The following is a 20,773-nucleotide window of genomic DNA, read 5'->3' as shown; positions in this document are numbered from 1 at the left end:
TTACAGGTTACAGTTCACAGTATTACTCTGAAACACTATTACGCCCTTAGGTCAGAACAATTGTAAACAGATAAATCTAAGCATAATGTTGTAAATGTGTGTGAACAAAATGGAAGGTTAGTTTGAGTGTCTATATACCTGCCATAATCGCCATTGTTTTAAGAACTTTTGGTGATTGCGAGCTTCCCATGAGGAAAGTTCTTCGAAGCGATATAGCTGATCTATTTTCTGCTTCCATTGCTCCAGGGGGGAAGGGACGTAGATAGCCAGAATTTTGGCACCAGAAGACGAGCTGCTGTAAGCAGTTGTCTAAACAGGAAAGGAGGAGTATGTGGCTCAGTAGTTAAGTGAGAAAAGTTTGGATATGTTGGAGCTTATTTTGACCCCTAATTATGTTAAGTTTGGAGAGGATCAATCAAATGGGGAATTGTTCCTTAAGCGTTGCTGTAGGAATGGAGAGATCCCAATGCAGACCACTAGTGAGTTTTTCATATTAATTTTGAAATTAGATAAGGAGCTGTAGATATTTAGGTGGCTTTGGATAGCCGAAAGAGATCTCTCTGGGTTGGAGGTCATGATTATAATGTCACCCACAAAGGCAGCTAATTTATGTTCCTGACTTCCTAAAAATATTTCTCGGATTTCTGGGTCTGTTCTAAGTTTGAAAAGAAGGGGCTCCAGAGGTAGGTATGTCTAATTGATTCTGTCGAAAGCTTTCTCTGCCTCGGTACTAAGAAGGAGTAGAGGTTTAAAGCAGATACTAGAGTGATATATCATGTTTAGAACTCTGGACGTGTTGTCTCTGCCTTCTCTGCCACGGACGAAGCCCACCTTATCCTCATGTACCAATAAGGGGAGGAGGATCGTTAAATGGTTGGCCAACATTTTCGATAATAGTTTAAGGTCTATATTAAGAAGTGAGATGAGTCTATAATTGGCACATTGTTTCATATTTTTCCCTTCTTTGTGTATCAGGGTTATGTGTGCCTTTGTCATATATCTGGAGAGTTGTTTCCCCTCTAGGGCAAGGTTACAAACTGAGAGCAAATGGGGAAGAAGGTACTGCTAAAAGGTTTTATAATATGAGACAGGTAGCCCATCTGGGCCTGGGCTTTTGCCAGAAGGAGATTGTCGCAAAGCCGCAGTTAGTTTGTCTAGTGTGAACGGGGAAGCTAGTTTTTGTATTTGGGCTGCTGAAATGGTCGGCAAAACAAGTGAGTCCAGGAAAGAGGAGAGGAGGGATGAGTGGGCATTTGGTGTAAGTGTTTGTGGCAAGTTATATAAGGACTCATAGAATTCACAGAATTGGGTTCCTATTAATTTAGAAGAGTAGAGAGGTGTACTCTGGGGGGATTCTAGCTGATGGATATAGTTCGCCGATCTTCTGTTCTTAACCCTGCGCATCATAAATTTACATGCCTTGTCCCCATGTGCAAAAAAATTAGTGCTGTGAATTTACAAAGTATTTGGCTGTAGAAGATTGGAGAAGGGATTTCAGTTCTGCCCGCAGATTTGATAATTCCTGTAATTGTGGCTCCGAAAAGGAGCATTTGTGTAGGGCTTCTAGGGCTTGGATCTTTTTACATAGGGAGTCAAGCTCTTCTCTCCTTTCTTTTTTTAGGAATGTTCCGATACTTATAAAATGTCCTCTAATGAAGGGTTTATGTGTGTCCCACAGAGATTGATCTGATACTTCTGAGTGTTTATTCAGCGAGAAGTATTCCCTCAAAAGATCAAAGATCTTTTCTCTAGTAGTCTGGTTACCTAATAAGGATTTGTTTAAGCGCCATTTAAATCTACTTGGGCTAGTTAAGGGGGCAGAGATTGACAAAAAGTTGGGGGCATGGTTGGATAAATGGATGGAGCCTATTTTGGCCTCATGACAAAGCTGGAGGTGCTCTTTGGAAACAAATAAATAATCCAGACGTTGGTATGTGCCATGTACATGGGAATAAAATGTATACTCGGTTATTTCGGGGTGTAGAGTACACCATACATCAGCAAGGTGCAGATTCCACAATCCTTCTCTTATGAAGAGTAGGGCACTAAGCGATAAAGCTGATTTCCGGGAAGAGGAATCGTGTTGCGGGTTTAGAGCAGCATTCAGATAACCCCCCAGAATAGTCAAACCTTCAGTGAATATTTCAATGATAGGAAAGACCTTGGAGAACCAGGCAGATTGGCCGGAATTAGGGGCATATAGGTTGATTATAGTATACGTTTGGGGACCTATATGACCCTTAACCAACATGTATCTCCCTTCAGGGTCTTGTAAGTGGGTGATATATTTAAAAGGAACCTTCCTCTGGAATCCGATCGTCACCCGTCCAGAAGCAGATGAGTCACCTCGACAGTGATACCACTGAGAGTAGATGAGAAAAATAGGTTGGTGCAGTGATTGAATTTGAAGTGCATTTCCAGGAGGAGTAAAACACTGGCCCAAGATTTACGTAGCAATGTGAAGACTTCGCTCCTCTTAGAAGGGGAGTTAAAGCCCCTAACATTGTAAGACACAATCGATAAGTCAGCCATAGCATCTTAAGTGACACGGGTTAGCTCGCTGAAGTGTATATCCTCCCCAGGAAAACGCAGCTTGCCCGGGCATATTCTGAACTATCTGGAGGGGAGAGACGGATGCCAGTGGGGTTCTCAACTCATCTTTGATTGTCGGTGAAGATGAGACATGTACCTTAAAAGAAATGTAAACAGTAGAAACTGAAACAAGAACACAAACCGTTAAATAACAAAGCCCATTTAGATAGGTAAAGGTGTTACTCAAAATGAAGGTTGCAAAGGGGGAAATGGTTAATTAACCAAGTTGCGATCCTCATAGCACTATAAGAGGCCTCAAGGATAAGGCATTTTGACAGACGAATAAGAAAAGGAAAATGAAAAGGCAGAGGACAGCTCAGGTGGCATAAGGTGAGGGTCGGGGGAAGAACAGACTTCGAGAGCAGCGGTAAGTTACCGACAGCACCGTGGTAAGGTACCGACAGTGCCCTTTCGCCTTAAAATGTGACCTCCACAGCAGCCCACTTCTTTAACAGTGACCTTCACACTACCCCACACGACCCTCTAACAAAAACCTCCACAGTTGGGCATTATTGTCTTTAATTGACAGTATATAAAACCCCACAGAATAAGTATACACTTAAGGTCATGTGAGTTAGACTCTACAACAACTTTGGCTAAGCCCCCTTAACAGTGACCTTCATAGAACCCGTTCCCTTAAAAGTGACCTCCACAGTGCCCGCCCCTTTAACAATGACCTCCACAGCGCCTGCCCCTTTAACAGTGACCTCTATAGTGCCCGCCCCTTTAACAGTAACCTTCACAGTGCCCGCCTCTTTAACAGTGACCTCCACAGTGCCCGCCTGTTTAACAGTGACCTCCACAGCGCCCTGCGCTTTTAATACTAAGGCTACACGATGACATGTGTCGTGCGACATTTTGTCTCAACAACTTTTATAATGATAGGCTATGGTGTCGCATTGCGACATGCTACATGCTGCGACTGCTACACGACAGTCGCAAAAAATCCCTCCAAGGTGGATGCATGTAGCAGCGAAGTTATGCCCCATGTGTCGGGCGACTTATTGTCGTCCTGTAGCCCTAGCCTAGGCTTGTATTGGCTAATACAGTCATTTTTTGGTAATATCTCAGGAACGGTACGTCCTAGAGAGCTGAGACGTGGTCTAAAACCTTTCTTGACACCTGCTGTACCTGTGTGCCAATCATTTGGTCGTGCATAAAAAACAGACAGACAGAAACTAATTTTTATATATATGAGACTATCAGAAGGATCCGGCTTCGCATGGGTAGATTTAATATATTTAATTTAATGTTTCTGTGTGTCGTTAAAAGATATAGACAGTATTTCCCATAACAGTGACCTCTACAGTACTCCGCCCCACTGTCTGCTGAGCTGTGTATCTAATCCTATCCTGTGTGATACTGTCCGCTGAGCTATGTATCTAATCATATCCTGTGTGATATTGTCTGCTGAGCTATGTATCTAATCATATCCTGTGTGATACTGTCTGCTGAGCTGTGTATCTAATATCCTATCCTGTATGATACTGCCTGCTGAGCTATGTATCTAATCCTGTCATGTGTGATACTGCCTGCTAAGCTGTGTATCTAATCCTATCCTGTGTGATACTGTCCGCTGAGCTATGTATCTAATCATATCCTGTGTGATATTGTCTGCTGAGCTATGTATCTAATCATATCCTGTGTGATACTGTCTGCTGAGTTGTGTATCTAATATCCTATCCTGTATGATACTGCCTGCTGAGCTATGTATCTAATCCTGTCATGTGTGATACTGCCTGCTAAGCTGTGTATCTAATCCTATCCTGTGTGATACTGTCTGCTGATCTCTGGTTCTAATCCTATCCTGTGTGATACTGTCTGATGAGCTGTGCATCTAATCCTATCCTGTGTGATACTGTCCGCTGAGCTATGTATCTAATCATATCCTGTGTGATACTGTCTGCTGAGCTATGTATCTAATCATATCCTGTGTGATACTGTCTGCTGAGCTATGTATCTAATACCCTATCCTGTTTGATACAGCCTGATGAGCTATGTATCTAATCCTGTCATGTGTGATACTGTTTGCTGAGCTATGTATCTAATCCTATCATGTGTGATACTGTCTGTTGAGCTGTGTATCTGATCCTATTATGTGTAATACTGTCTGCTGTGTATCTAAGTCTATTGTGTGATACTGTCTGCTGAGCTATGCATGTCTTGTAGCCCTAGCCTAAAGCTAACTTATAGCAGTGAAGAAAAGTGGAAGTAAAAAATGAAGTAAAACTGTGTGTATGTGGAGACTAAGGGCCTGCGAGCTTCTATTGGGTAATAAAGGACATGTGACCGTGTGCATGGCAGTTGGGGGCTAATGCAGGTAATTTTTTGGGAATATCTCAGAAACGGTATGTCCTAGAGAGCCGATACCCGCTCTTAAACATTCCCGTACCTTCCTGTATCTGTGTGCCAAATTTGGTGAAGATCAGTCCAGTCGTTTGGTCGCGCATAAAGAAAAGACAGACAGAAACTCATTTTTATATATATATAAGAGACTGGCAGAAGGACCCGGCTTCACACGGGTATATTTCATCTATTTTATTAAATGTTTGTGTGTGTCGTTAAAAGATATATATAATATATATATATATATAAATATATACCGTATACATATGGAGGTATTGAATCTAATATATAAAGCTGAGTGTATTTATGTACATCTGCACAGTTGCATTTGCAACCATGAAATTTTTCACAGCCGCCTCCTGTGACTCAGGAAATGTCATAGACTTTGTTTTGAGTGGAAATTTTCATCCCACGCTTTCCAATTATTTGCCAAAAAATACGCTTAGTAACCTAACCACCAAACTACAGGAGCCATTGGCTGTTACCCTGGATAGTCATCAGGTTGCATATAGCAACCAATTATAGCTCTGCTTCTATTTTGCTACAGGTCATGAATATGTGTGCTGCAGGTCACAGTTTATGTGTGAGTTAATATGATTTTGATTGCAACACTTAGCCAAAGTTGTTGTAGAGGCTGATGTAACTCACATGACGTTAAGTGTATACTAATTCTGTGGGGTTTTATATACTGTTAATAAAAGACAATAAATGCCCTGTAAGAAAAGGAATTAGATTGGACGATTGTCATCAGATGCTAATAGAAAAGTTGTATAAGGGGGCGGGAAATCACTGTTAACGAGACAGGGTACTGTGGAAGTCACAAAGTGGGGGCCGCTGTAGAGGTCACTGTTATAGGGGAGGGCACTGTGGAGATTACTGTTAAGGGGGAGGGGACTATGGAGGTCACTGTTAAGGGGGCGGGTTATTTTGGAAATCACTGTTAAGGAGACGGGGTACTGTATAGGTCACTAATAAAGGGGTAGCCACTGTGGAGGTCACTGATAAATGGGCAGGCTGCTATGAAGGTCAAAGTTAAGGGGGTGGGCTGATGTGGAGGTCCCATTTTAGGGAGGCAGGGAATTTTTGGTGGGGTCAGTGTTAAGGGGTGAGGGACTGTGGAGTTCACTGTTAAGGGGACGAGATGCTGTTGATATCTTCTAACGACACACAAAAACATTAAATTAAATAGATTAAATATAGCCGTGCGAAGCCGGATCCTTCTGCTAGTATATCTATATAACCACTAGTGTTGAGTGAGCATGCTCGGCCGAACAGCAGTTCGGCTCAAGCATTGCTATGCTAGAGATGTCTGGTTCATGAATGAATCGTTCTTTTGAATCGATTCTTTTCACTGAACCGAAGTCATCGATTCATCTGACTGAGCTGATCCGGCTCAGTCAGTCTGTGACACAGCACTAGCTATGCCTACTGCTAGCAGAGAGAGAGAGTTAGATTACTCTAGCAGTGCAGGTCTTGTGTAACATGATCCTAAAGTGTGGAAGCCAAGCCAGGCTCCTGCCAGCCCCCCCTCCCCGCCCACCTCCTGCAACCAATCAGATCTGAAGCCCAAGCAAGCAGTACTGAGTCACTCACACACAGTACACTGAGTCTAAGAATCGAATGAGTCTACTAGTTAAAATAATCAAATGATTTTACTTAGTTATAGACTTTGAGTTAAAGGAATTGTGAGTCCACAATACAGTCTAATGACCAGGTTGCAGCAGTGATAAGGGACAGTCAGCAGAGAGAAGAGAAATTACACAGATTTTAGATTAGAGGAGATCTTCATTTAGATTGAATTAACCCTTTAGGATCAAACTGGCTTCTCAAAGAGATATTTATGTTTGTTAAAGGTACAGACATCCCTTCTGAAAATATCTGTCTCATTCAGTTCAGTAGCTAATGCTATATAACTAAATGTAAACCTCTATTTTAATTATATTATTTACCCCTCCAGTCCTGAGTTTTTCACACCCCCTGGGCATTTTGCCTTCTGTGGACCAACTTCCTCAAAATACATCCATATATTGCTTCTCATTCTTGAAGCCATCCTTAGATTCCTTAGGTGACAGGTAGTGTTGAGCGAACTTCTGTTTTAAGTTCGGCGTCTAAAGTTCGGCTTCCGGTTAGCGGAGGATCCCGATATGGATTCCGAATTCCGTTGTGGTCCGTGGTAGCGGAATCAATAATCGGCCATTATTGATTCCGCTACCACGGACCACAATGGAATTCGGAATCCATATCGGGATTCTCCGCTAACCGGAAGCCGAACTTTAGACGCCGAACTTAAAACAGAAGTTCGCTCAACACTAGTGACAGGCTCTCTCTCTTTATATAGACACTCAAGTTTATTAGAAAATCATCCACAGTATTATGTTAAACCAGGGCTGGTGCAAGGATTTTTGCCACCCTAGGCAAAAGCTAATTTTGCCGCCCCCTTGACTCCGCCCATTGACCACGCTCTTTGACCCTCCCACAGACCCCCATAAGACCTCAGATCAGCCCAAAGACCCCCACTCAGCCCCCTTCAGACCTCAGATCAGCCAAAGACCCCCACTCAGCCCCCATTCAGACCTCAGATAAGCCCACAGACCCCCCCACTCAGCCCCCAATGCCCCCCATCAAAACTTAAATTATCGCGACAGGCAGAACTAACTACATACTACAATACTTACCTAGAACGCTGCGGCTCCTCGCGCTCCCGTCTTCCCGCCAGCGCTGCACTGTCACCTGTTAGATCAACACTAATAACCATTGAATAAGAAGATTTATACCATATAATTCCACAAAAGTACTATAGATTGTATTACAGATTTGAAGACAAGTCAGAATTTGTATGTTACTGAGTATGTTTATAGTGGAATTCTATGCAATTTTTTTGTTCCCATTCTCTTTTGCAGTGTCCCGTTATTTAAGATTTTCATCCCTTATAGATTATTTTATAAAAAATATGTAAGCTCTGATAATCTTAGGGGTTTGATCTCTCCTTGTAATACAAGGAAAGTCTTTATTGATTATTAAACATGAGTAATGTTTTGAAAAATTTGATTCTGCAGCTTTGCCGAACTTTGGCAAGAAATTCAATTTGTTACAAATTACTTTGTCACAAATTGCTTTTCATTGAATAGAGTGTGACTGGGAACGATGATCCCCCATCATTTAACCCCTCAGATACCACATTCAACCCTGATCTTGGCATCTGAGACTCACATTCATGTGCCCAGGAGGTTAATCCAGGGGTTAAAAAAAAAATATACTCACCTCATCCACTTGACTACGGAGAGGCTGTCCGCTCCCATCTTGAATGAAGAAAACCAGCCAAAACCTGCCTGCGGTGAGCGTGATTACATCACCAGGGGAGCCTCTCCACAATCAAGTATATATTTTCTTTTTTCAGCCACTATTTTAGGAAAAATTGATTCGTTACCACGAAGCACGAAGAAATTTGGTTTGTAGCGAATCGAGTTTTTCCTGCTTCGGATGCGTTGTTTTGCCTGGAGATATTTTTAAAGGGGTTGGACACTTTCTGGTTACTGTTGACCAGTGTCTTTGTAAGATGATTATATGGCACTTAGTAATATAGTCTTTGTTGATATTTTGCACAGTTTCCTATATTTCATAAGGTATTCCCCCTTGCTTACCAAGTCTTTTGTACTGTTCACACAGAGGTCCTGTCCATAAAATGGCTGCTTATGGAGGTTCATGTGATCAGGCAATTCACTCAGTCTCCTCTATTAAAATATACCACACATGCACTAAACTCTCAACATTGCAATTACAGATGGCAGATGTGATATATTTGAGTGGAGAAGTGATGTGTCCAGAGTTATTTTTGCCTGGTCATATGACCCTCCATCAGCAGCCATCAAATGAACAGGTCACCTGTAAAGATTTGCCCAACAAGCAGACATGACATATGAAATATAGCAAACAGCACAGAAAATCAACAAAGGCTATATATTGTCATATTGTCATATATTCAAATAGCCAGAAAGTGGCCAACCCCATTAATGAAAATCTGATCCAGACTGCTCAGGACCTCAGACTTGGCCAAAGGTTTACCTTACAACAAGACAGTTACCTTAAGAACTCTGCCAAGACAACACAGGAGGGGCTTATGGACAACTTTGTGAATGTCCTTTAGTGGCCGCCAGCCCTGACATGAATTGAATCAAATATCTCTGGAGAGACCTGAAATCTACCTATGGTCCTCAACCGACCTGACAGAGTTTGAGAGGATCTGCAGAGAATGAGGTGCTTCAACTAAGTACCGAGTAAAGGGTCTGTATATTTATGTCAATAATAAATTAGCAAAGATTTTGAACATTCTGTTTGCACTTTGTCATTATGGGGTAATGAGTTCAGAATGATAAGGAAAAAATGGAACTTTTTTCATTTTACCACAACAATACAAATGCATTGTTTATTCATGTGATTGCTCAATGATTTTAAAAAAAGGTACTGTATGTACAGTATGTCCCGACTGATACTATTACAGGTGCTGCATGACATCGTTTGGTGTAGCATTTTGTCTACTTTTTTATTTTCTGTCTTTGCTTTTTTGAAGGATGAGCTGTAGTTTTTATTGGTACCATTATCGGGTACATATAACTTTTTGATGACCTTTTATTTAATTTTCTTTGTAGAGCAAGGCGACCATAAAACATCAAACTAGCAATTTTATTTTATTATTTTTCTGTTATGGAATTCACTGCGCTTGATAAATATATTTATATTTTAATACTTCAAACATTTTTGGATGCTATAATATCAATTATGTTTATTTTTAGATGTAAAAGGGGTTGAGTTGAATTTTTATTATGTTTGTGGCATTTATATTTTAAATCATTTAATTTTTTTTGCTGTAACTTTTAGTCCCTTCAGGGGCTTATGGTCAAATGACCAGGATCAGAGTGATTTCCTATCCTGGTCAGTGCAGCCAGCTGGCAGTCACTATGTATGGAGCAGGCTCAGCTCGTGAGCCCGCACCATACATTTATAGCACACCACTGATGTACAGTTATGCTAGAGCGCACATAAACTATTTAAAAGCGTTTTCTAGATTAAAAAAGTATTTGTTAGTATAGGAAAGTAAAAACATACATCTTCTGGGTAGAAAAAATGTAGCAAAAATGAATGTACTTCCCAGATCATACCCTTTTGGATTCCTCTCTTTAAAAATCAGCAAGAAGAATGTTCATAAAATGAAATTTTTTTTAATAACATTTATATAGAAGGGTAAGAGTACCAGAATTCATGGAATATTTCTGTTTAGTTTTTTTTTTATATAAAAAGGCATCTTTTCTGTTGCAAACTTATTGGTATATTATAATTAGAGGTGAAAGAGAAGTTTTGAAAAATTTGATTCGGCAACTTCGCTAGTTAGCCAAGAAATTCTATTAGTTACGAATTAATTTGTCACGAATCGCTATAAATCAGGTATACCCAGGCCACTCTGCCTTACGGTACAGCCCCACGGAGCTGCTGTGCTGCGGGCGGGTTGCGTCCATGCTGCAGTGAAGAACCTCGTTGCCAATTAGCCCACAGCTGCCTTTCATTTAATAAAGAAGACTGCACTATATCGGTTGGGGGGACAATATGCATATTATTTCTGTTCTGGCCTGCAATCTCTTGCAGGTTATATGATAGTAAACACTAAATATTAATCAGTTCTGGCATACCCACTTCCCAACCCCAGTGCTCTCCTGTCCTACAGGTGGGAGCCCTTTTTCTGCCATCTGCTTTTCCTCCTTTTCCACATCATCTAATATCAATGAGAATATGTCATCAGAAATATCCAGCTCCTCCTCTCTCTGCATTTTGCTGACTTTTCTAGGACATAGAGACTTTTAAGGATGATTTGGAAGAGGTAAAGCCAGTAAAAGATAAGGATGGTCACCATTAAGACCTGGCCACCCTAAGGGGTGCATTAAGCAGCTTGCATATTAGAAAAAACGAATTTGTTACCACGAAGAGCAAGGAAATTCGGATTGGTTGCCAATAGAAGTTTTTTCTAAACTTCAGAACACATTTCGCTTCAAATGCTTTGCTTCTCTCAACACTACTTGTGTATGTAGGATGACTAAATAACCCCTTGTTAGGCAAATCTTCTGTGCTGTCTCCATAGTGGTTCTGTTCATAAGATGGCTGCTTATGGAGGGTCATAGGGCCAGACACATCACTCTGTTTCCTCTATTCAAATACATTGTGCCTGCACTAAACTCCTAACAGTGCAAATACATATGGCAGGTGCAATGTACACTGCTCAAAAAAATAAAGGGAACACAAAAATAACTTCTTCTGAAATACTTTGTTCTTTACATAGTTGAATGTGCTGACAACAAACACACAAAAATTTAAAAATGAAAATCAAATTTTTCAACCCATGGAGGTCTGGATTTGGAGTCACACTCAAAATTAAAGTGGAAAAACACACTACAGGCTGATCCAACTTTCATGTAATGTCCTTAAAACAAGTCAAAATGAGGCTCAGAAGTGTGTGTGGCCTCCACGTGCCTGTATGACCTCCTTACAACGCCTGTGCATGCTCCTGATGAGGTGGCGGACGGTCTCCTGAGGGATCTCCTCCCAGACCTGGACTAAAGCATCTGCCAACTCCTGGACAGTCTGTGGTGCAACGTGACGTTGGTGGATAAAGCGAGACATGATGTCCCAGATGTGCTCAATTGGATTCAGGTCTGGGGAACGAGCGGGCCAGTCCATAGCATCAATGCCTTCGTCTTGCAGGAACTGCTCACACACTCCAGCCACATGAGGTCTAGCATTGTCTTGCATTAGGAGGAACCCAGGGCCAACCGCACCAGCATATGGTCTCATAAGGGGTCTGAGGATCTCATCTCGGTACCTAATGGCAGTCAGGCTACCTCTGGCGAGCACATGGAGGGCTGTGCGGCCCTCCAAAGAAATGCCACCCCACACCATTACTGACCCAATGCCAAACCGGTCATTCTGGAGGATGTTGCAGGCAGCAGAACGTTCTCCACGGCGTCTCAAGACTCTGTCACGTCTGTCACATGTGCTCAGTGTGAACCTGCTTTCATCTGTGAAGAGCACAGGGTGCCAGTGGCGAATTTGCCAATCTTGGTGTTCTCTGGCAAATGCCAAACGTCCTGCACGGTGTTGGGCTGTAAGCACAACCCCCACCTGTGGATGTCGGGCCCTCATATCACCCTCATGGAGTCTGTTTTTGACCGTTTGACCAGACACATGCACATTTGTGGCCTGCTGGAGGTCATTTTGCAGGGCTCTGGCAGTGCTCCTCCTGTTCCTCCTTGCACAAAGGCGGAGGTAGCGGTCCTGCTGCTGGGTTGTTGCCCTCCTACGGCCTCCTCCACGTCTGCTGATGTACTGGCCTGTCTCCTGGTAGCGCCTCCATGCTCTGGACACTACGCTGACAGACACAGCAAACCTTCTTGCCACAGCTCGCATTGATGTGCCATCCTGGATAAGCTGCACTACCTGAGCCACTTGTGTGGGTTGTAGACTCCGTCTCATGCTACCACTAGAGTGAAAGCACCGCCAGCATTCAAAAGTGACCAAAACATCAGCCAGGAAGCATAGGAACTGAGAAGGGATCTGTGGTCACCACCTGCAGAACCACTCCTTTATTGGGGGTGTCTTGCTAATTGCCTATAATTTCCACCTGTTGTCTATCCCATTTGCACAACAGCATGTGAAATTGATTGTCACTCAGTGTTGCTTCCTAAGTGGACAGTTTGATTTCACAGAAGTGTGATTGACTTGGAGTTACATTGTGTTGTTTAAGTGTTCCCTTTATTTTTTTGAGCAGTGTATTTGAATGAAGGAGACATTACATGGAGGTGATGGTCACATGACCTTCCATAAACAGCCATTTTATGGACAGGACCTCTGTGTGGACAGCACAAAAGACTTGGCCAAAAAGCACCATACATTATGAAATATAGAAAATAGTGCAGTATATCAACAAAGGCTACATAAGTAAGTGTCATATAGTCATCTTACAAACATGTTGGTCAACAGTAGCAAGAACGTGGCTAACTGCTTTAATGGCTTCTTCTGGAGCACTTTGCCAGTTGAAGGGTCTCCCCCTAAAGTCAACCTTCCTTTCTCCTTTGTTTTATTTTTCCCTACCACTTTGAACAGAAACATTTTAAGACATGTCAGTCAGTGTGAAACATATGAATAAAACATTATGTCATGTTCACAAAAATCTTAGAACTATATGACAGCAAATAGTTTTTGTAAGTGTCCTTAAGTGCAACATATTCCATGAGATTAAATCTTTTGTTATTCATTAGAAAACATGTATTATGCAGTGTTACAGTTGTGTTGCATATGCACAGAAAATATGTATGAGGAATATAAGACTACATATACTATTTGCGTTGAAATCATGACACTTTGTCTATTTGAAACTGTTGTATTATCTGGGACATTATGTCTATAATATAAATTCACTGTACAGTGAGGAATAGAATGCGTATTAAATCCTAACATGTGGATGATTAAATCTTTTAAAAAGTTTAATGGAGACTTGTGCTCAGTGTGTAAATAAAATAAAAATAAATAAAATTTTTATTTAATTGCAACTTTTGTCCTATGTGGTGATTTCTGCAAGACTCTAGAAGAAACAATTCATTGCTAGTTTAGGTTTCTCTGGACATAATATGTCCTTTTTTCCTTTAACAGGTTTCAGACAGATGTGACTATGTCTTTGTAAATGGAAAGGAAATGAAAGGAAAGGTTAATGCCATTGTGAATTTCTCCTATCAACATTTCAAACCTTCACTGGAAATGACAGTATGGGTTCCACGGCTTCCTCTGCTGATAGATGTGTCTGACTCTGAATTAAATCAGATCAAAGGTTGGAGGGTTCCCATAATGGCAAATACGAGGTATGTGCAGCATTGTTGTGCTTAACATCATTAACCTGTGAATTCAGTGGTTTCCAGTGCTTAACGTAAACATGGACGGGGACTGCTACATGAGTTCGTATTTATTGTGTTACCTAAGGATTAATAGTGTCTCCTAATTGTAACAGGCAGAGGTTATGGACTCACTATGCCAACTAACTGTTTAGACTTTGGGCTAATTCTAAAGGTGTTATCATAGCGATCTTCTCGTTTTCACCCTTTAACCTCTATACAATGATTTGGCCTCACCAGGCTGTTAACTCTTGGAAACGTCCAGGTAAAAAGCTAATCCATAGGGGGCAGAGACACTGGTACAAAGCACCAAAGGGTCAGGCAATTCTCATAGTCAGTAAACAGGCAGAGGTCAGAGCAGGCAGAGTTTATGCAATTATATGAAACTAGTCTGAGGTCAGGGCAGGCAGCAATGCGTCAGTATGGTACACAGGCTGAGGTCAAGCAGTGGAGTATCATAGTCGGTTGACAAGCAGAGGTTCGGTAAACGGTCAGACAATGAGAATAGAAAACCTTCACTGGTAAACTAGGAACTTAAGCTCAAAAGAGGTGTGAGAGGGCAGTCCAGCATTTATAGCAGAAGCTGATTAACAATCAGAATCAGCCGTGCAAGTGTACACAGGAGGGGAGAGTTGGTGTCAGGAATATGGATTATTGTTTAATGGCAGCCATGATTTTCATTTAATTCACCTTGGTCAGTGTACATGCAAAATAAGTTCTCACTTCAACCCTCGGCTTGTCAAATAGCCGAGGTAGTGAACTCCACAGGTGTCCTGGCTTTAAGCAAGCCACTTGTTTACAAATTCACACATCCTCCAGTCAGTCAGGAACCAGGCTGAAGTGACAGGAAGAATCTCTGTCTAAGCCATTCCCCAGTTCTATCAAATCGAGCAGACAGCATGGAACCGGCGATTTATAAGGAATTATGAATGGCCCGGTCATCACAGACGCAAACCAGATACATATTTGTGTCCCGGTGGCCATGATGAACATGCCCATGGTCATAGGTTGGAGGTTGGGTGCCAGGGAAGGGAGATATACATATCTCCCCACAGAAACCCAATAATGGTACCATGCTTGGACTCTAGCTGTAGCCGGAACCCAGGTGGGTCTGTTGGTCCCAGAACCATGTCCCTGTGACCTCCTGGTCGGGAGCTATGAGCCCTAATGGGTTTTTTGGGTCTTTGGCTGCCAGCCCAGAAGAGGAGGAGGGTACCCTTCCCAGAGGCAGGGAGGGGAGGGCCCAGCTACAGGTCAAAAGCCCATGCGAGCCAGCAAGTAGGGTCTTTCTCTGAAAGGGGATCACATCATGCCATGTGTTTGGAGAGACCTGGAAACTGCTGACATCACTGCCCCCATGTGACCGCAGCCAAGGACTATTCCACCATCATAACCCAAAGGAACATTCATCTACCCGGTAACTGACTTGTACTCTGTGTAATCCTGTTTGTACCATACTGCCTGTATTCGTAACCTCAGACCATTGTGTATATTCTTTGTGTATAGTGTGTTATCTAGTGTGCCCTTAAGGCGATTAAATATATAATTTAATATTGTGCTGTCTTGTATCTCGATCATGAAACCCCACATCTGTGTTTTGGCCTAGTAATAAGCTACCGCAGGTTGGTTTCTCACCCTATATAATCCCGTTAGCGGACTGGGCTTATATCAAACGAGAAGCTGGTGGCAGATTTCCCGGGCTGAGGAAGCACTGTTTCACTGAGGCAATGACCAGGCTCCCTCCGCTTGTTGTCTCTCTGTGCCCGTGTGGACAGGAGGAGTCGGTGTAAACTGTACCAAGCTGACCTTACATGCTCCTCCGGGAGGGGGTAACATCACGTCTTGGTAACCAGTGACCATACCGCATCTCGTTAGCTCGACATAGTTGACTTCAAGTGGGCACGAGGAGTGGTATCCCTCACAGTTGGTGATGGCAAAAATGGGAGTAGTAGTAGTAATAATAATACAGTAGTTAAGTGAATAATGTTACTAATAGAAGTAGAGGGAGCAATGGATATGGGCCACCAATTAGGGTTGAGCGAATTGACATTGGATGATACATTTGAAGTCGATTTGCATTAAAACTTTGTTCCAATACAAAAAAAAACAATCAAAGGGAACCCGCGCTGCCTTACTAGTTGAAACAGAATGTAATATAGGGTACACTGAATGACACTCCAAGGAGTGTGCCGCTGCAGGTCTATAATAGGGAATAAATTGCCTAAACCCTAAAGAAAGTGAGTCAAGTCAAGAAACTGTGAAATGAATAGACCGCGCTGACTGTCCAGTGTACAATCGTAACTGGCACCAGTGTAATACAGGCAAGTGACTATATATACATATATATACTATATATACATCATAACCCAATATACATACAGGTCACAGGTAAGGGCTTACCTGTGCATCGCCTGACTGGTGAGTCAAGATGGCAGCCCGCATGTGTTCGCTGGCGAACACTGCGAACTGACCATCACTGTAAAACAGTGCCTTGGTTATTCTACATTCGTATAAATTATTGACTATTTCTCAAACAATATGATTATTAAAGTCCCTTCTTAGTTTGATGGCTTTTTCTACTAAACAACTCTTCACTCCAGTCATATTAAAGGGAACATGATCTAAGGATTACCTCCCTTCCCTAAATTGCCACTCATGTGTTATCCATTACTGTGACAGGTTTGGATTGATGATCTTCTAGCCAATTCTGCATAATAAAGAAAAAGAAAAAACTTTGATGTATTCAGGATTATCATAGAAAAAAACAACACTGGCACGTCACCCTTCTGGCTTGATATCCCGTAGACTGGGTATGGCATTACAAGCCTCCTAGAGTGGCATTAGGTGCATGCCTAGTTGCAGACTAGGCCAGTACGTTGCTCCACTGTGCACTGCTTTACAAGATCATCAATTTAAACATTTCACCATAAAAGATAGGTTGGTGGCGGTTTATTGGGCTAAATCAAGACTGACAGGATGTCGGTTTTGAACCATAAAGGTGCACCCATTCAATTCACCACTACAGGAGAAATGAAGCATTACACATCTCTCGTATAAAACATTTGCCTGTCAATATAATACAAAAATATCCTCATCACTTTGCACTCAGGCTAATAGATGGAAGTTCTAAATGGAAGACTCCCTTTTATATTAGGATATTTTGAAATTATTTTTGTCCACCATGCCTAATCTTTTAAAGTGAATGCAGTGCTAAAAGCTGTAATTCCTACTCAGTGGAGTAGGGTCAACAGAAAATACTTGTAGCTATGAAAGCTGCAGATAAATAGAAATATGCAGGAGTAAGTAAGTAACATCACTATCTCCAAACCCAATTATTGTTTGGGACAAATAATTTGCATAGTTGTACTAGGTGTACTAGAACTAGGTGATGGGATATCACAGCTAATTGTTAAATTTCTCCCATAGTTGTCTGAAATCTGAAAAACACAATTTAAAACAATCTGAACTAGGGTGCCTGAAATGTTGCACCAAAAAGTTGCACATTTTTCAACAAAAAATGTCTTTCTGTGAATTTAAGCATCTCCCACTACTTTTGAAAAGTGGGTGGGAAATAGGTCATGTTTAGCTATGTTAAAAAAAAAAAATTGCAATCTTACTCTAGTACAAGGGAGGTGTAAAAAAAAGTTAAGTAACATTTCTAGCAAAAATGTCTAGACAAACATTGAAGGGAATGTATCAGTACCCCACACTACTTTTCTGGCGTAAATAAGTCTCAAGACCTGTGTTTGTGACTTTTTAAATGGCATTGCAACAAAAATTTTAACGCAAGTAACATTTTTAAACCCACCATCACCACTTTCAGAAAAGGGGGCAAGGTGAGTATGTGGCAAGGGAGGGGGCAGGGCCAGCATATTTATTTTCTTTTTTTGTGTAAATGAACACAGAAATCTCTGGCAGCTCTACGCTGCAATAGATTTCTGTTTAGGCGCATTGACTGCCGGAGCATGCACATAATTTATGACGAGGTGTATGTTAAGTCGGCATAGACTCAAACAAAACGGATCCTCCTCATCATAATTTTGTTGGTGTAAAATGTAGGTGAAATTATTTTTATTAATCTCTTTAAGAAATCCATTAAAGAAGATTCATCTGCTTCCTAAACAAAAATAATATAATCTCTAAATGTTTTCCATAAGACCAGGTTTGCACAGAGCCTGCCTGCACAAAAGATGGTTTGCTCCTCCCACCACACTATGTAAAGGTAGGTGAAACTCAGTGCAAACCTGGTCCCCATCGTGGTACCCCACATTTTTATGTAAAAATCATCCTGATATAATTATATAATAATAATGCGATGAAGTTCACTTGTTTCAAAGTTAACTTATTAATAACAAAGAAAAGATGCAAACTCATCAGGGCAATGTAACAGGCTTTCAAGTTCAAGGTCTGGAAAGAGTTAACCCCCTAGCAGGGGTGGTGACTACAAACCTAAGTTACTGAATAGGGAATCTTATTGAATTTTTTGTATGGGCTACTGTGTCCCACAAGGGTTAAATCGTAAACAAGATCTTATTTTGCATTACTGATTTTCTTTTTTCTCATGTAGATCATTATGTCCATAAGATATAGAATTTTTATTGGTTTTTAGTCCTTTTTGTACAATTAATTGTATTACTGAATGAATGTGTGGGCTTACTTTATGCTTATTATGCCCACCTGGTAATTAGTAGCCATGTCTACTTAAACAAGAGTATGAGTATTCACTTTTGTTATGAGGAAGGATCAGTATTAGTTGATCCGAAACGCGTAGATGTGATTGTACTGTCGGTTTTTACTGCAAAAGAAGAATAAAGGCTGTCACTATTTGGAAGCTGGATGTCTGCATCTTTTCTTTGTTATTTATGGACTCCTGCGCATGGTTCCCAGCGCAGTCCATGCTTCCCATGTGTATCTAAGCCTGGTGAGCGCCACTACTACTTTTTCTTGTTACAAAGTTAACTTATTGGCTTGGAATAAAAATGTTTCACAGTTTCGCATATTTTATTGTTTTTTTAATAGTATATAAGGATATTACTTCTTGGGTACTCATATTTATTGGGGTTTACAGAGGGTGGAATTTAAAACCTGCAATGTATTTTTTGGTATGTGAAGATAGGCCTGGAGTGCGTATTGTGCGCTCTCCCGCAGTTGATATTTCACATGCTCTGAGAATTTAGATGTGAGGCATCCTATCTCGGATATACAGTATTTGGTGAACCTGTTGATTCTGTTTAAGATTTATGGCTCTTGATGTGAAACGTGGGATCCCTTGTTTATTACCTCTTTTACTAAACTTTCAAGTCAATTTCTGTATTCTCTAGTTGGATCTTTTTTTACTTGCACATACATTTTTCATTACCTAGAAGGCCTAATTATTCCTGATGGTAAGTCATGATCCATTATTATGATGCCCCCCTTTGTCCACTGGTCGGATTATTGGCTTGTTGTTATGCCTCAGTTAGTTTTTTTTTGAGGGGGAAGCTTTTTATATTTACCTTCCAGACGTCTCTTAGTTAGGGATGAGCAAACCCAGATTGTTTGGGTTCATACCGAACATTACAGTGTCTGAACACGGACATTGGTCGTTGTTCAGATTTTATATAAATGTTAAAAGGCTGCAGCGCAGCCAATCAACAAGCTTTTTAGCTGTGGGTACTTGGAAGCCATCACAGTCATGCCTAGTATTGGCATGGCAGTGATTGGCCAACACAGAAGTGACCATGCATGCATAAATGCTGGATGACGTGTTGCACCACCATTCTGCTCTGACTAGTGTAGAGATAGTCTTAAAGGATAACTGTCATATTTTCATAAAAAAATTTTTTAGCATATGTTACTGCTGCAGCAGCATTATGCATGAAGCAATCTTTAATTTCTTCACTTACCACTGTTTTCCTTGAGTTTTCCCCTTAGTTACGGATGTTTTGAATCCTATATTATGAGGATCTTCTCAAGATGGCTCCTCTGCCAGTTCTCTGAGGCCAAAACTGCATTCCCTCAGGTCACATACAAACTTGCTGCTCCCTATCAGCCAATCAGATTGGATTACTGAGAGACACGCCTCCTCACTCTGAAGCCTAATGCAGGCATGCAGTGTGAAGGACCACCCCTCTGTCTTCCTAGTGGGAGACAGATGAGCCATAGCAACGGTCTTTTAAGGGAGCAGTGGAAAGGGACAGAGGACATTAATGGAAGCTGTTATTTTAAGGAAATTGCAGATATTTTGGCAAGCATTGACAGACTTCTCAGGTATACATGCCTAGCTCTAATAAACTAGCAAATAAAAAAAAAATATGACAGTTATCCTTTAAAGGAAGGACCAGCACTCACTGGATAGGATAGCTTATTCTTTTATTGTCATATAAATTCAGAAAATGTGATGCGTTTCAGATGAGGCACGAGCCTTCGACCATCAGGTTTTTGAATTTGCATCTAAATAAGTTGTTTTGCAAAAGGCACAGGTTTTTCATCTGGGTCTGATAATTGTTTGCTAACTGGTCTCTCGAACTCCAAGGGTGGTACTCAATCAGGATAATTATCAGTGATGCTCAATTGGAGTTTGAGACTAGATGGGTTATAAGACTAGATGGGTGCGGATGATCAAAGAATTGTCTTACATCAAGAGTAGGCTGATATGGTGGGGTGTTTCTATCAGAACTCTCAAAGTCTGATAAAAGATATGGCTCCCCTGTTTGATCCAATGTCCTTAATAAGTCTCGTCAGGGTAGTGAGATGACTAGAGGTTCAGCAGGAGATGTTGGAACTACATGGGTCAGCAATGACTGGAGTTACTGGGTCTGCTACTTGGGCAGTAGGCCCAGATCGGGACACCCCACAAGCTAAACAAGTGTCTATCCAGTCTGGATTCTGTTCTCTACAATGTCAACATGTCCACCCCCCTGGTCCAA

The 20,773-nt window shown here is 41.4% G+C and overlaps 1 protein-coding gene across 1 annotated transcript in view; it reads left to right on the top strand.

The window, feature by feature from the left end:
• The window catches only part of TMEM132D (transmembrane protein 132D), a gene marked incomplete at its 5' end in the record, with an annotated part of 1,395,909 nt that overhangs the window by 1,352,324 nt on the left and 22,812 nt on the right, over positions 1-20,773 (top strand). The window contains one exon of the mRNA XM_040419668.1: positions 13,630-13,835. Coding sequence (XP_040275602.1) covers positions 13,630-13,835 — 206 coding nt within the window. The remainder of the gene's footprint in view (positions 1-13,629; positions 13,836-20,773) is intronic.

The sequence above is a fragment of the Bufo bufo genome, chromosome 2 (assembly GCF_905171765.1).
Source record: "Bufo bufo chromosome 2, aBufBuf1.1, whole genome shotgun sequence".
In the NCBI taxonomy this organism is placed as follows: Eukaryota; Metazoa; Chordata; class Amphibia; order Anura; family Bufonidae; genus Bufo; species Bufo bufo.
This window is presented reverse-complemented; position numbering and strand designations above follow the sequence as displayed.